A 12,524-nucleotide genomic window follows, 5' to 3' on the forward strand; every position below is an offset into this window, starting at 1 on the left:
ATGGAAACTGTATCGGGTCCATAAACTGCACAAATTTTATTGGCAGCTTGAGATGCATTTTTGCCTTTGTCATAGTAGTACTGTAAAATATGTCGGATTTTCTCTTTATTTTGCTCTATATTTGCGACACTATAACTCACGCACGACTTAACCAAACAAAACACTGTCAAGGACTATATTATAGCGCGCAAAAATACCTTTCCAACAAGCTATAGTATGACTCGATACAATGAATACAACTAGAACTACGTGCTTAAAACGACACGTCGCGGAAATACCGCAGGACTTTTTTGACAGCCTAATATTTATTATTTTTATTTTTATATTTAGATAGATAAAAAATATTCTCTATCGAATGAGTATAATCTCGAAAATGTGTTTTGGGTCCTTTCAAATAACTTTTTCCAATTTTCTTTGAATTTATTAATTTCCCCCATACAAGTTGTATAGGTTTTGGCCTATAACTTTTTTTAGACCCTTTTCCGACCAATGAAAATTTGGTTAAAGATAAATAAAAATATTCTTTATCGAATGAATACTATTTAGAGAATGTATTTTCGGTCTTTTCAAATAAATTTTTAAAATTTTCTTTAAAATATTAAATTTCTTCCATACAACTAGGCCTATAACTTTTCTCAGACCCTTTTCCGATTAATAAAATTGTGGCTGGAAGATAGGTAAAATATTTCTCTATCGAATAACTTCGATAACTATATTCGAACAACTTTTTAGATTTTCAAAATTCTGTATATTTTCCTATATTGACCCATGCTCACGTTTCAGTCTATAATTTTTCTCTGTCACGATCAAGAATAAAAAAATATATGTGGAAAGATGAATGTTGGAACGGGAGTAAATATCCTTTTAAGCAATCAAAGACCGTGCGTTCTTGGTGATAATAGTGCTAAAAGCTATAATATTTATTGTAGTTCAAGGATTATACTTATTTTATATCCACTTACATTAATACTATCCTCCCTTTTAGGTTATATCCACAAATCAATATGAATTAATATAAATATAAATATTCTGTAATTCATTATATAGATATGTTTCAATTTAAATTCAATAATTTAACTTGCGATATAATGACTCACTTGGAAAATCGTGATAAATGTACACTAATATTTTAGCCAATGTATAATTTTAATATTTTTGCGTACTCAGTTCACTACCTCGTGCTATAGAATGAGACTTTCTTTGTTTTCTCATATTGCGCTCCGTCATGCGTTGACAGATAAAACGCATCGTAATCGCGTTCCGCTACGACCAAGGGGCTTACAATTCTCGAACCGTAGTTAGTGTAAATCTCGGTTACATTTCCCCGACCCGTAAGACTGGTCAGAGACCTCAAGACCAGTTTTACTCTGCTTTAAATCCAATCGCGCCAGCTTAGCTACTGGTCGCCGTACTAGACCCGAGGCTGTCTGCACCATGGCTTGTCGAATTCGGCCGTCTTGGCCAGCGATGACCTCCAGTACCCGTCCTCGTGTCCAACCATTCCGGATGCCATCTTCGACCACGATCACCAGATCACCAATGCAAATGGGCTTCACGTCATCGAACCACTTGGATCGGCGCGTAAGAGTGGGAAGGTATTCCCGGACCCATCTACGCCAAAATTGGTCCAACATCACCCGTCCCAGATTCCAATTACTTCTACAGGCAGATTCAGACTCCGCCAATGCTTGTGGTCGTTGAACCACGCCGCTAGAGCTCAGGAGCAAAAAGTGATTGGGAGTTAGAGCTTCCTGCTGTTCTACCTCCAACGGAATGAATGTCAATGGTCGTGAATTCACCACGCATTCGGCCTCAACTACCAGCGTAATGAGTGTTTCTTCGTTCGGAGTTCTAGTAGTGTACATGGCAGCCAGTGCTATTTTCACTGATCTCACTAGTCTCTCCCACGATCCGCCCATGTGTGGAGTTCCGGGCGGATTGAATACCCACTTGGTATGAGCGTTACTGAAAACTTCTGCCAATTGGTCATCAATCTTCGACATCTCTCTGCGCAGCTCGTTGTTGGTCCCCACGAAATTGGTGCCTCTATCGCTATGGATTTCAATCGGTGCTCCACGACGGTTTATAAAACGCCTCAGGGCCATTTTACATGACTCTGTGGAAAGAGAATGGACAACTTCGAGGTGCACTGCTCGGATGGTGAGGCACGTAAATAGTGCTATCCACCTTTTTGTCTCGCTTCGGTTCACACGTATGAGAGTTGGGCCGAAATAATCGAGGCCGACGTACGAGAAAGGACGCTCGTACGCACTCAGCCGGGCCGCTGGAAGTGGTGCCATTCGTGGTATTTCAGGAACAGCTTTCCTGATTCTGCAGAGTGAACAAATCTTCTTGATCTGTCGTACAATGGTGCGGAGATTAGAGATATGAAATCGCTGTCGCACCTCATTGACGACGGTTTCGGCGTTTGCATGTAGGTATTTGCGATGGTACCACTCAATTAGAAGTTGAGTTGCTGGGTGCTCTTTTGGCAGCACTATCGGACACCGGGTATCGTAGGATACACATGTGGCCGCTACAATTCTGGTGTCCAAACGAATTACTCCGTCAGTATCGAGAAATGGCGATAGCTTCCGGAGTTTACTCGTACCGTGCAGCTTTGCCTGCTTATCCGGGTGCTTGCTCTGAGCTGCTTTAAGCGTTTTCATCTCCTCTGGATAGCTTTCCCGTTGAATTTGCCGCCACAGACATTTTTCCGCATTGTAAAGCTCTTCTTGCGTTAATGGCCCAACTTGCAGCTCCCTTCCTTTCGCTTTCAGCATAAAATTCTCCACGTATCGTTGCACGTACCCAATTGTCCTCCAAAGACGTTGCCATTTGGAAAACCGTGACCAATCAATGACGACCTCCCCATTTATTGTCTGGTGGACTAAACACGATTTCATCTCCTCAGTCGTCGTTTCTAAGAATGGCTTAACGTCCGCTGGCCATTGTTCCTCCGGCAATAGAAGATATTCTGGCCCAGTAAACCAGCGGCCACTTGTTGATAGGCAGGGTCCTCGGCCCCACTTCGATGCTTCGTCTGCTACATTTTCTCTAGATGGAACCCAACGCCATTCTTCCACCTTCGACTTCGATAAGATTTCGCCAATACGACATGCAACGAATTGCCGATAGCTGCAGTGGTTGGCATTGATCCAGGCCAGAACTGTCCTTGAGTCGCTCCAGAATATACATCTGTCGATCGGGAGTGAGTGGAAATTCATAATGGTCTTTCGCAATCTCACTCCAATGACTGCCGCCATGAGCTCCAGCCGCGGGATAGAAAGCGTTTTGAGGGGAGCAACCTTGGTTTTCCCTCCAATGATTGCACATTGAATTTTCTCGGAGAACTCTGCCCGTAAATATGCTACGCAAGCATACGCATCTTCCCCAGCATCTACGAAGATATGCAGCTGCAACGACGAAATATCTTTCACGGATCTTTGCGGGAAGTAGCAACGTGGGATGCTAATCTGGTCTAAATACTTGAATTCTGCTGTCCATTGAGTCCACCGTTCACAAAGCTCTTTCGGTATCGGATCATCCCACCCTGTTTTCGCGCGCCAAATCTGCTGGATTATGATTTTTCCGAAAACGAGGAAATGAGAGAGTAGTCCGAGTGGGTCGAAAAGGCTCATAACGGCCCGCAAAATCTGTCGTTTCGTAGGATGTGCTTCCTCTTGTCCCACTGAGTAGGTGTATGTGAAGACGTCTTGCTCAGGACGCCAGTACATCCCAAGCACGCGCTCGGTTGAGCTAGCCTTATCCAGCAGAAGGCATTTTTCTGAACCAGGATTTCTTTCCCCGACCCGTTTTAGGACGTCTTTGGAGTTAGAAAGCCACTTTCGAAGATGAAAACCACCGCGTGAGTGAACGTAGCTTACATCCTGAGCCAATCTCACAGCTTCCTCCACACTGTCCGCACTATCAAGGTAATCATCAACATAATGTTTCCTGATAATGGCATCGGCTGCAGCGGGGAAATCTTGTTCGTGTTCGGTCGCATTTACATTTTTGATGTACTGTGCTGTACATGGCGAACAAGTGGCGCCGAATGTCGCCACGTCCATGAGATAGACTTTCGGTTCCTGATTCGGATCATCTCGCCAGAGAATTCGCTGAGCATGTCGGTCTTCTTTACGTATCTGAATTTGATGGAACATTTCCATAAGGTCCGCACAGATCGCAATCCGTTTTTCTCGGAATCCAAAAAGAACTCCAAGCAGGCTGTTTAATAAATCAGGTCCCTTAATAAGCATGGTGTTCAAGGAAACGCCATCCACCATCGCCGCAGCATCACAAAAGATCCGTATTTTAGACGGCTTCTTGGGGTGTATGGTAACACCTAGCGGTAAGTACCACGTTTTGCGTGGATCCGCTTCTTCGAGCTCCTCCTTCGTCGCTTCGTGCAAGTATCCCTTTATCCGGTATTCCGCCAGTTGCCTCTTCACGCTATCTCCGATCACCGTATCGCTTCGAATACGCCGTTCCAAGCACTGCAAGCGACGCATAGCCATCGCATAACTATCCGGAAACTCGAAGTCGTCGAACTTCCACAGCAGACCACTTTCGAACCGCATGCCAACCCGCTTCGTCGTTTCAGTAAGAATACGAGTCGCCCTTTGTTCCTCCTTCGACTGTGGAAACGATGCAGCTGCAACTCCCACATTGTCGACCGAGAAATATTTTTCTACCATCTCGTGTAGGCCCTGATCACGATTGCATTCACAAATCAGGAAACTGTGAGCGTTTTCAGCGTTTAAACTAGAACCAAATATGGTCCACCCCAACCTAGACTTCGCTGCGATGGGATCACCTGCTCTGCCCTCGCGTATTTTGAGAGTGGCCGTGACATGTGCATGATTGTTTCCAATAAGGATACGAGGGTGTGCATTAGTATAGTCCTTTACAGGCAGACCCTTCAGATGCGGAAAGATTTTGGAAAGCTCCGCATATCGCAAAGTCTGCTGAGGCAGATCCAAGCTGCTCACCGTACGGACATCGGCTAATGGATATTTTACTAAATCGTTACCACCGGATATCTCAAGTCGGACTCGTTGTGATTCAGCCTCCGATCTTTTTACATTCGCCGTCCATTGAAGGCACAACGGGAGTTGTTCTCCCGTTACCCCAAGCTCCTTCACGACTCCTTCGTCTATCAGCGTTGTCGAAGAACCGTCATCCAAGAATGCGAACACAGAAACTGAACGGTTGTTACCATACAGCGTAACGGGAATGATACGAAATAAAGCCCGCTTCTCAGTTTTGTGGTAGCTTACAACTGCCTCGGATTCTTTGGGGTTGCTCTTAGGTGGGATAGAATGAAGCAACGGGTGATGCCTGAACTGACAGCCACCTACTTCACATCGCCGCTGTGATTTGCAGGGTCTTCTCCCGTGAGCGCCTAAACACTGCCGGCAGAGGCCGTACTGTTGGATCGTCTTCCATCTTTCTTCCACGCTTTTCCTGCCAAAAAGGTGACATTCCTTCACCCTATGGTTGGGGTCCTGACACAGAAGACACGCTGGTTGGGATGAACGATTTTGATTCACAGGAGTATGTGGGCCCTTCCCTTGCTTCGACGATTCTTCCACCGTGTGGGATCCGCAGAAGGACTTATCTTTTAATAGCTTTTCGGGTTTTACTGCTCGATGCTGTTGGACTACATGCTGTCTTGGATCGAAAAGAGTAACGTCCGTCGCCGCCCGAACTAGCATGGACATATATTGACTGAATATACGAATATTCACCTCTCCACAACGTTGCTTATACAACGACCAGTCGAGTTTGAGATTCGCGGGAAGTTTTTCAACTAATTCGGAAAGCAGCATCGGATTATTGTAGTGTGCATGCTGACCGCCAGCTTCCAGGTGATCGCATAAATTTTGCACTGCTACGCCGAACGCAATCAGCGAATCGAGGCGATCATGCTTAGGCGGTGGGACTGATCTAACCTTCTGCAGTAGGGTATGGATGAGCAATTCTGGTCTTCCATACATCATCTCCAACGTCGCAATTACGTGTGGAACACCTGCTGGTAACAGTAAGCGACTCCGTACGATTTCAAGGGCGTGACCCCTTAAACAGCGTTGCAGTCGGGCTAAATTTTCTGCTTCCGAGTACCCACACACTTGGGTAGAGTTCCGATACGAGCTGATAAACAGCGGCCAGTCTTCAGGATTTCCCGAGAAAGGTGGCAGTTCTCTCGACATTACTTGTCTGGCTGCCAGTTGCTGTGGTGTTGGTCCTAATCCAAACCCAGGTGGCAGTGCGGAGCTCGTGGAATAATGAGGCAACCCATACTGCCCAGTTGCTGCTGGTTCGGAATTTGTCAAAAATCCGTACGATGATGGTATTTGGTTGCCCTGGTTCGATGGAACTCCCTGCAGGTCTGCACCTGGTAGACCTCTACGATCTAATGGATGTTGCTGTACACTATGTGTAACTTGTGGATCATTCGCGTGCACCGTACTATACTTGGGGCCGTCGAGCGTCTCAATCGCATTTGACGATATACCAGTGACGCGATTCAATGACTGAGTTTGATAAACGGAGGAAAAGGGAAACTGATGTGACGACTGAGCTACTTGTGGATCATTCCGAACAGGAGTCGGCGTATCGCTATCAACCGGAATATGTTTGCTACCTTCTGTTTCTAATCCCTGGTCACTACTTGGCTTACTTATAGTATTGATCATTCCACAAAAATTAGTATCTGCATTCGATCCTAATGGAATATCTGCTGCGGTTAGACTTTTCGAGAGTTCCAGTTGATTCCTGTTGACCACCCGCGAGTGCACCTCCGGCTGAACATTGTTTCTAACGGTAGTCATGGTCGCGACGACAGTCGTCTGTACTGCTTCAGGCGATACAGCTTTTCCTACCGGCTCGGTGGTATGTTGAGGTTCAATCTTCCACTGCTCGACCTTACTGAAACTGCTTTGTTGGGACCGTAGGCTTATCCCATCATTGCTTTGATCGTCCAACTCTTCCTCTTGGATTCGGAATTTCTCGTCCAAGATCGCCTTCTCTAGGCGTAATTTGACCTGCTCGATCTCGGCATCCTTCAGTAGTCTCTCCTGCTCATGTCTTAAAGCTTGTTCTCGACGTTCCTGCTCCAACATTTTTGTGGTTAGAGCCTTTTCGGCCTCGAGTTTTTCAAGCTGTAAGCGAGCCCTCCTTGCTCGTACGCTGGAGGTGGAAGAAGCTGCTACACTGCTGCCCTTACTGGTGTTTCGCTTAGGCGACTTCGTCCGGGATCGACCATCGAACGGAATCGTGGGTGATGGTTTTTGACACCTTGGGCAATTGAAGGTCCGATCTGCTGCGCTTATACCTTCATCAACACCTACGCAATCGTAGTGCCACCACACCTTACAGTGACAGCAGGAAACCATACGCTGATCGTTGGGGTTATCACATGCCGGGCATTTGGATTCATCCGGTGTAGCACAACGTGCGCTCCTTGTCTGACGGGATGACATCCTCGCTATTAATCTTTTAGATTTTGTTGGAACGGGAGTAAATATCCTTTTAAGCAATCAAAGACCGTGCGTTCTTGGTGATAATAGTGCTAAAAGCTATAATATTTATTGTAGTTCAAGGATTATACTTATTTTATATCCACTTACATTAATACTATCCTCCCTTTTAGGTTATATCCACAAATCAATATGAATTAATATAAATATAAATATTCTGTAATTCATTATATAGATATGTTTCAATTTAAATTCAATAATTTAACTTGCGATATAATGACTCACTTGGAAAATCGTGATAAATGTACACTAATATTTTAGCCAATGTATAATTTTAATATTTTTGCGTACTCAGTTCACTACCTCGTGCTATAGAATGAGACTTTCTTTGTTTTCTCATATTGCGCTCCGTCATGCGTTGACAGATAAAACGCATCGTAATCGCGTTCCGCTACGACCAAGGGGCTTACAATTCTCGAACCGTAGTTAGTGTAAATCTCGGTTACAATGAATGACTCAATTCTCTATGTAATGAGCATGATTTTGAACGTTGTTACTTGATAAACAATCAATTTATTTTAACTGAAATATTTCATTATTCATTAAACCCAGCAAGACGATGAACAGAAACTTGCATGCAACAAAAACTTTTATCCGCTGAACTTTCATCCGCTAACTTCACACATACAGGCGAATGAACTGCAAAGTTTAAAGCCTCTTAAAAACTTGCAAGCAAAGCAAGCAACTTCACACAAGTCAAAACGTGCGGTCTCAGGCGTATGTCTTACATATTTCTTCCCGGTCCTTAAAGTGTTAACACCGGCCATATATCGATGGCTTGAAGCATCTAAATACACACACTTATCTCCGTTTTGCGCTCTTCTTAACAGAAGCCCTTTCTATTAACATTGCCTGTCTAGATTAGCTTAGCTGTTATCCTTGATGGGAAGAGCTTTGCTACCGCCATGCGAAACCAAATCACAGGCAGAATTCCAGAACAATTATTTTCTAGGTGAGCCGACGATAGCCTAGCTTGATGATTCCCCACACAATTGTGTACCTCAAAACATTAATGCAATGGTGTCATTTTGATGAAATGATTGCAATGCCAGAGACATCAGCGAGTGAGTAACATAGTCGCGTTCACGGCTCAGTCCGAATCGAAGACATGTGATGGCGCAAAACAAGGAAGAACAAGCGATGTTCATTGCTTCGTATCTAGAACGATACTGAACGTTTACCTTTCCTTTCTTTGTTGAATTAAAGAGACTTTAAACTTCTTTAGTTCATTCGTCTCTTGCCTTCAAAAAGGTGGTAGTATGGAAAACTCTACTCATTCCTCATATTAGTCCTCCACCCCAATCGCCTTTAGAAAGGCACTCGAACCCTCGCCGTCCAGTTCGTCCAGCAATGGTGTTGTCCAGTCGGTGTCCTCACGAAGAATGAACGTTTGCCTCAGCGAGATCCACTGTTTATACTCTAGGCAAATATTCCCCTTCGTTCCTCTTCTTTTCCTTTGTTCATGGAGACTTTAATTCTTACGATATCCCCTCCGTTGCTCGTTGATAAGTTGCTCGTTATTGACAGCTCTGTTCGAGAAAGCACACAAATGAACAGAACATATGTATGAGGAAATGAGATTGGTTCCAATCTTCATCAATTTAAACTATATACAAACTATGGGATAGTAATGTATAGTATATCAAGTCTTAGAAAATTTCCGATTCGATTGTCATGCAAATCGTTAAAATTCGTTCGCAGAAAACATAGTTATTAACGTTAACTTTATTTCATAAAAACGTGACCTGTTTTCTGATTTGGCACCCTTAATGAAAGACGTAGTTCTACGTAACTTCTGCATAACTCGAGAGCTAATCAAGCACAATTTGGGATGTGAGTGTTTTTGGGTATGAGTAATGTTTCTATGGTAGTATGACACCCCTCCCTCCTCCGGAATGGAGAGGGGGTTTCATGAAAATATTATACATATTTCAACCAAAAATATTCCAATCAAACATGACAATTGAAAATTTTCGGAAAACTCTGAAGGAAAAAAAGAAAATTCGGAAAATAAATTTCGATATGTTCTACAATTACATAGTGATAAGTGCTGTTATTTCATTTGATGTTTGCGCTAGCGAAATTGATCTTTGTTCGAAACTGGAAATGGATTTTAATGTGATGAAACGCACTCCTATATCTTCTTATATCTATACCAAAGAAAAAGGATCGTCGGATGTGTTGATAAGAGCAGAACTCGAGGAAGGAATTGTCCGATTCAAGGCTGTGTTTATTCTACCATATTTTCTGTATAAAACACTTATTCCATGTAACGTAGAAACATGTTATTTGCAAGTGGTTGAAAAATGTTGAACGAGAATTGTGTCTGAAAATAATCTGATATTATAATGATGAGTTTTGCTAGAAATACTAGGAATTTTATAGTAAAAGATAAATTCAACGGGGTCGATTAGAAGATCAATGAACAGTTCTGCGATTGGACCCATGAACTTGCTTATAGTAAGAAAAAGTGAATGTTTGAAAGTATTGATAGCAAAGAACAAATTTTAGGCGGGACGAAGTTTGCCGGGTCAGCTAGTGTGGTATAAAAACCAACCAAAAATGAAATAAAGACAGTTACTAATTGAATTCTCAGAAGTAAAGCGCATTTTTATGTGTTCTTTTCGACAGCGGAAAATCACATCTTTTCGATTTTGTGCACTTTTCGGGACCTCACGAATCATAAAACGGATATTTCAAGATCGCGATACTTTTTCAACAATAGATGTATGAAGCTACAAAATTTAATGATGAAAAATCAATGTAAATAACCATTCCACAGTGTTGGTTCATTTAATTTAATCAATTCGTCTCCAACACATTCGATAGCGAATGCAGAACTTCTCCTCCCTCAATGAATGAATCGTGAAAAAGTCGAACGAGATTAGCATTGTTTATGTGTATTATTGAATGGTAGTAACGAAAATTACCACTCATCAGGAAAAACACGATCGAAAAAAAATAACAAATGCCAACGGCTTAATGTGCACTAATAGAATCGAAGGAAGACATTCCGTAACCCCGTTCTAGGGAAACACAGGGCACCCACATCGGTGGCAATTTCGCTACCGCACATTTGGCTGATACCACTTCTGTTGTTGTTGTGGCTGCTTCTGTTGATGATGATGGCAGAGGAGCCTAGGCAAAGGCACATGCTCTTACGGTTATGAGTCAATACACCCCGCCATTCGAATTCTCTTGCTGATCTCCTCTCGTTCCCGAGAAGAGTACTTCTTGGTAGTCTTAAAAGTACATACACACAAGTTGGGCAAAATAGACGCACGTGAAATGAATAAAGGGTGGCCCCTTCTTCTAGGTCATAAACCCTCATACGGAAGGCAACGGAACACAACAAACATACACACAAACTTCGATAATGGCGTTGGTAATCATCGACAAGAGCTCGAGTGAGAAGAGCAGAGTCAGAAGAGTGGGTGGGTGCACTTAGGGATGCCTTTGGCAATGATTCAGAAGCTACAACTATGGGCTGTGTTTATGCTGTTGCCGCTATTGTGTATCTGTGCACCACCTTTCACTGTTTGTTTTCTTTTTTCGGGCGCACACAAAATCTGCCTATCTTCCGAAAAGTACCATGCAATAAGTCATTGTGCTTACGGCTTAAGTGTTTTTCGGCTCACTCATAAAAGGATGTGTGCCATGTCGGTACTCGTTTTTTATGCCTTCGCCATAGTTTTGCCCTTTACGAGCGAACGGCTGCTGCCCATTCGGATAAGCCAAGATTGAATGGGCGCGAGTTGGGTGGCTCACTCGCACATTACCCGTGCCACCAAACAGTACCACCCTAGGTAAGGATGAAGGCTGGCTGCTTGTTGAGGTTTTTGGCATTGTTTTTATGCACTTCGTCGCAGGCTTGGAGGCATTGGAGATAAAAGCGTTTACACTGGCCTCGGCACTGGAGCGCTTGAATCACTGCAAGCCTTGGGTATATGCGGGTTTTATTTGAACTGTTGACATTGTGTCTTAAAATCGATTATGTTTTTAGTTCTGGCTATACCCACTAGTTGTCAACTCTGATTGGTTTGTGTTTTAGGAATAAAAATATATTGGGAGATTCACAAAAAAAACTTTGAATTTGGTCGCAATGCAAATAAAGTACGCCGGGATAGGGAATCTGTAAATTACCTGAAATCGTTCTTTTGGACTTCAATCCAAGCGAATTCAAACTCATGACGTGAAAGATTTGATGGCATCGTTGGAAGCTTCCATACCGTCAAACCGAGCAAAAATTCATCGGAAAAAAAAACCTAGATGAGTCCTTACATGCATATGAATTGATGGAAGATCACCCCACCCTCCCTCCAACACACTGGTCTAGCTGAATTACACCGGAATCAGGATCACTACCGTCTTCCGGATGCTGCTGCAAATTTGGCCCATTACATGGCGACAGCGTACAGCAGCTCCTCGTCTCCGAGCCGGAATGCTCCTGCGTCAATAATTTATCGCTGATCGATGGCATAGCGCTCGGATTCGTCCTCTGCTTTTTCCATTCGTCCGGCGCGAGGAGAGTGCGGGTGGCACTTTCTTCCGAACGAACTGTGCGCCGGTAGACGGCAGGATATACATCTTATTTTAATCAGCTTTATGGGAATCTTCTTTTCCGGCAGAATTACAACGACGACGACGACGACGACGACGACGACGAAAACTTGTGAACCGTTGATGAAGAAATCGTCCCGCGTTTGGTCCATTTCGCTTTATTCGGACGGTTGAATGTCGAGTTAAGGCCTTTCCCACCCCCGGCTGGTTTTTCGGGGAATGAGGAGGGGAAAATGACACAGAAGAAAAATGTACTGGAACACATAGCAAATGAATTCAATATTGCCTTGGATGGCTCGTTCAGCAAAACGTGCCGAAGAAATATGGTTCAATTAGGTGAGGCGTATCATTGGCAGAAGTTGTTTTTTCTCTGCTTTTTGGGAGGGGAGGAGTGAAATATATGCGGGAAAGGATTCGCCA

At 43.6% G+C, this 12,524-nt stretch overlaps 2 protein-coding genes across 21 annotated transcripts in view; both read right to left on the bottom strand.

The window, feature by feature from the left end:
• LOC129765026 (glucose transporter type 1) overlaps nt 1-12,524 on the bottom strand; it is a 647,147-nt gene that overhangs the window by 317,880 nt on the left and 316,743 nt on the right. The window lies entirely within an intron of this gene.
• LOC129765025 (uncharacterized) lies at nt 884-7,978 on the bottom strand. Of its 2 annotated transcripts, none has more exons than XR_008741325.1 (2): nt 963-7,978; nt 884-911 (listed from the first exon to the last, which is right to left on the bottom strand). XR_008741325.1 is itself a non-coding variant. In XM_055764811.1 (2 exons), the coding sequence occupies exon 2, from the start codon at nt 7,485-7,487 to the stop codon at nt 1,299-1,301; it is 6,189 nt and encodes a 2,062-aa protein (XP_055620786.1). In that variant the 5' UTR covers nt 7,488-7,583; nt 7,635-7,978; the 3' UTR covers nt 910-1,298. The 2 variants fall into 2 exon arrangements, 1 of the variants encoding a protein (XP_055620786.1); XM_055764811.1 differs by having other exon boundaries at nt 910-7,583; nt 7,635-7,978.

This window comes from Toxorhynchites rutilus, chromosome 2, assembly GCF_029784135.1.
Source record: "Toxorhynchites rutilus septentrionalis strain SRP chromosome 2, ASM2978413v1, whole genome shotgun sequence".
Taxonomy (NCBI): Eukaryota; Metazoa; Arthropoda; class Insecta; order Diptera; family Culicidae; genus Toxorhynchites; species Toxorhynchites rutilus.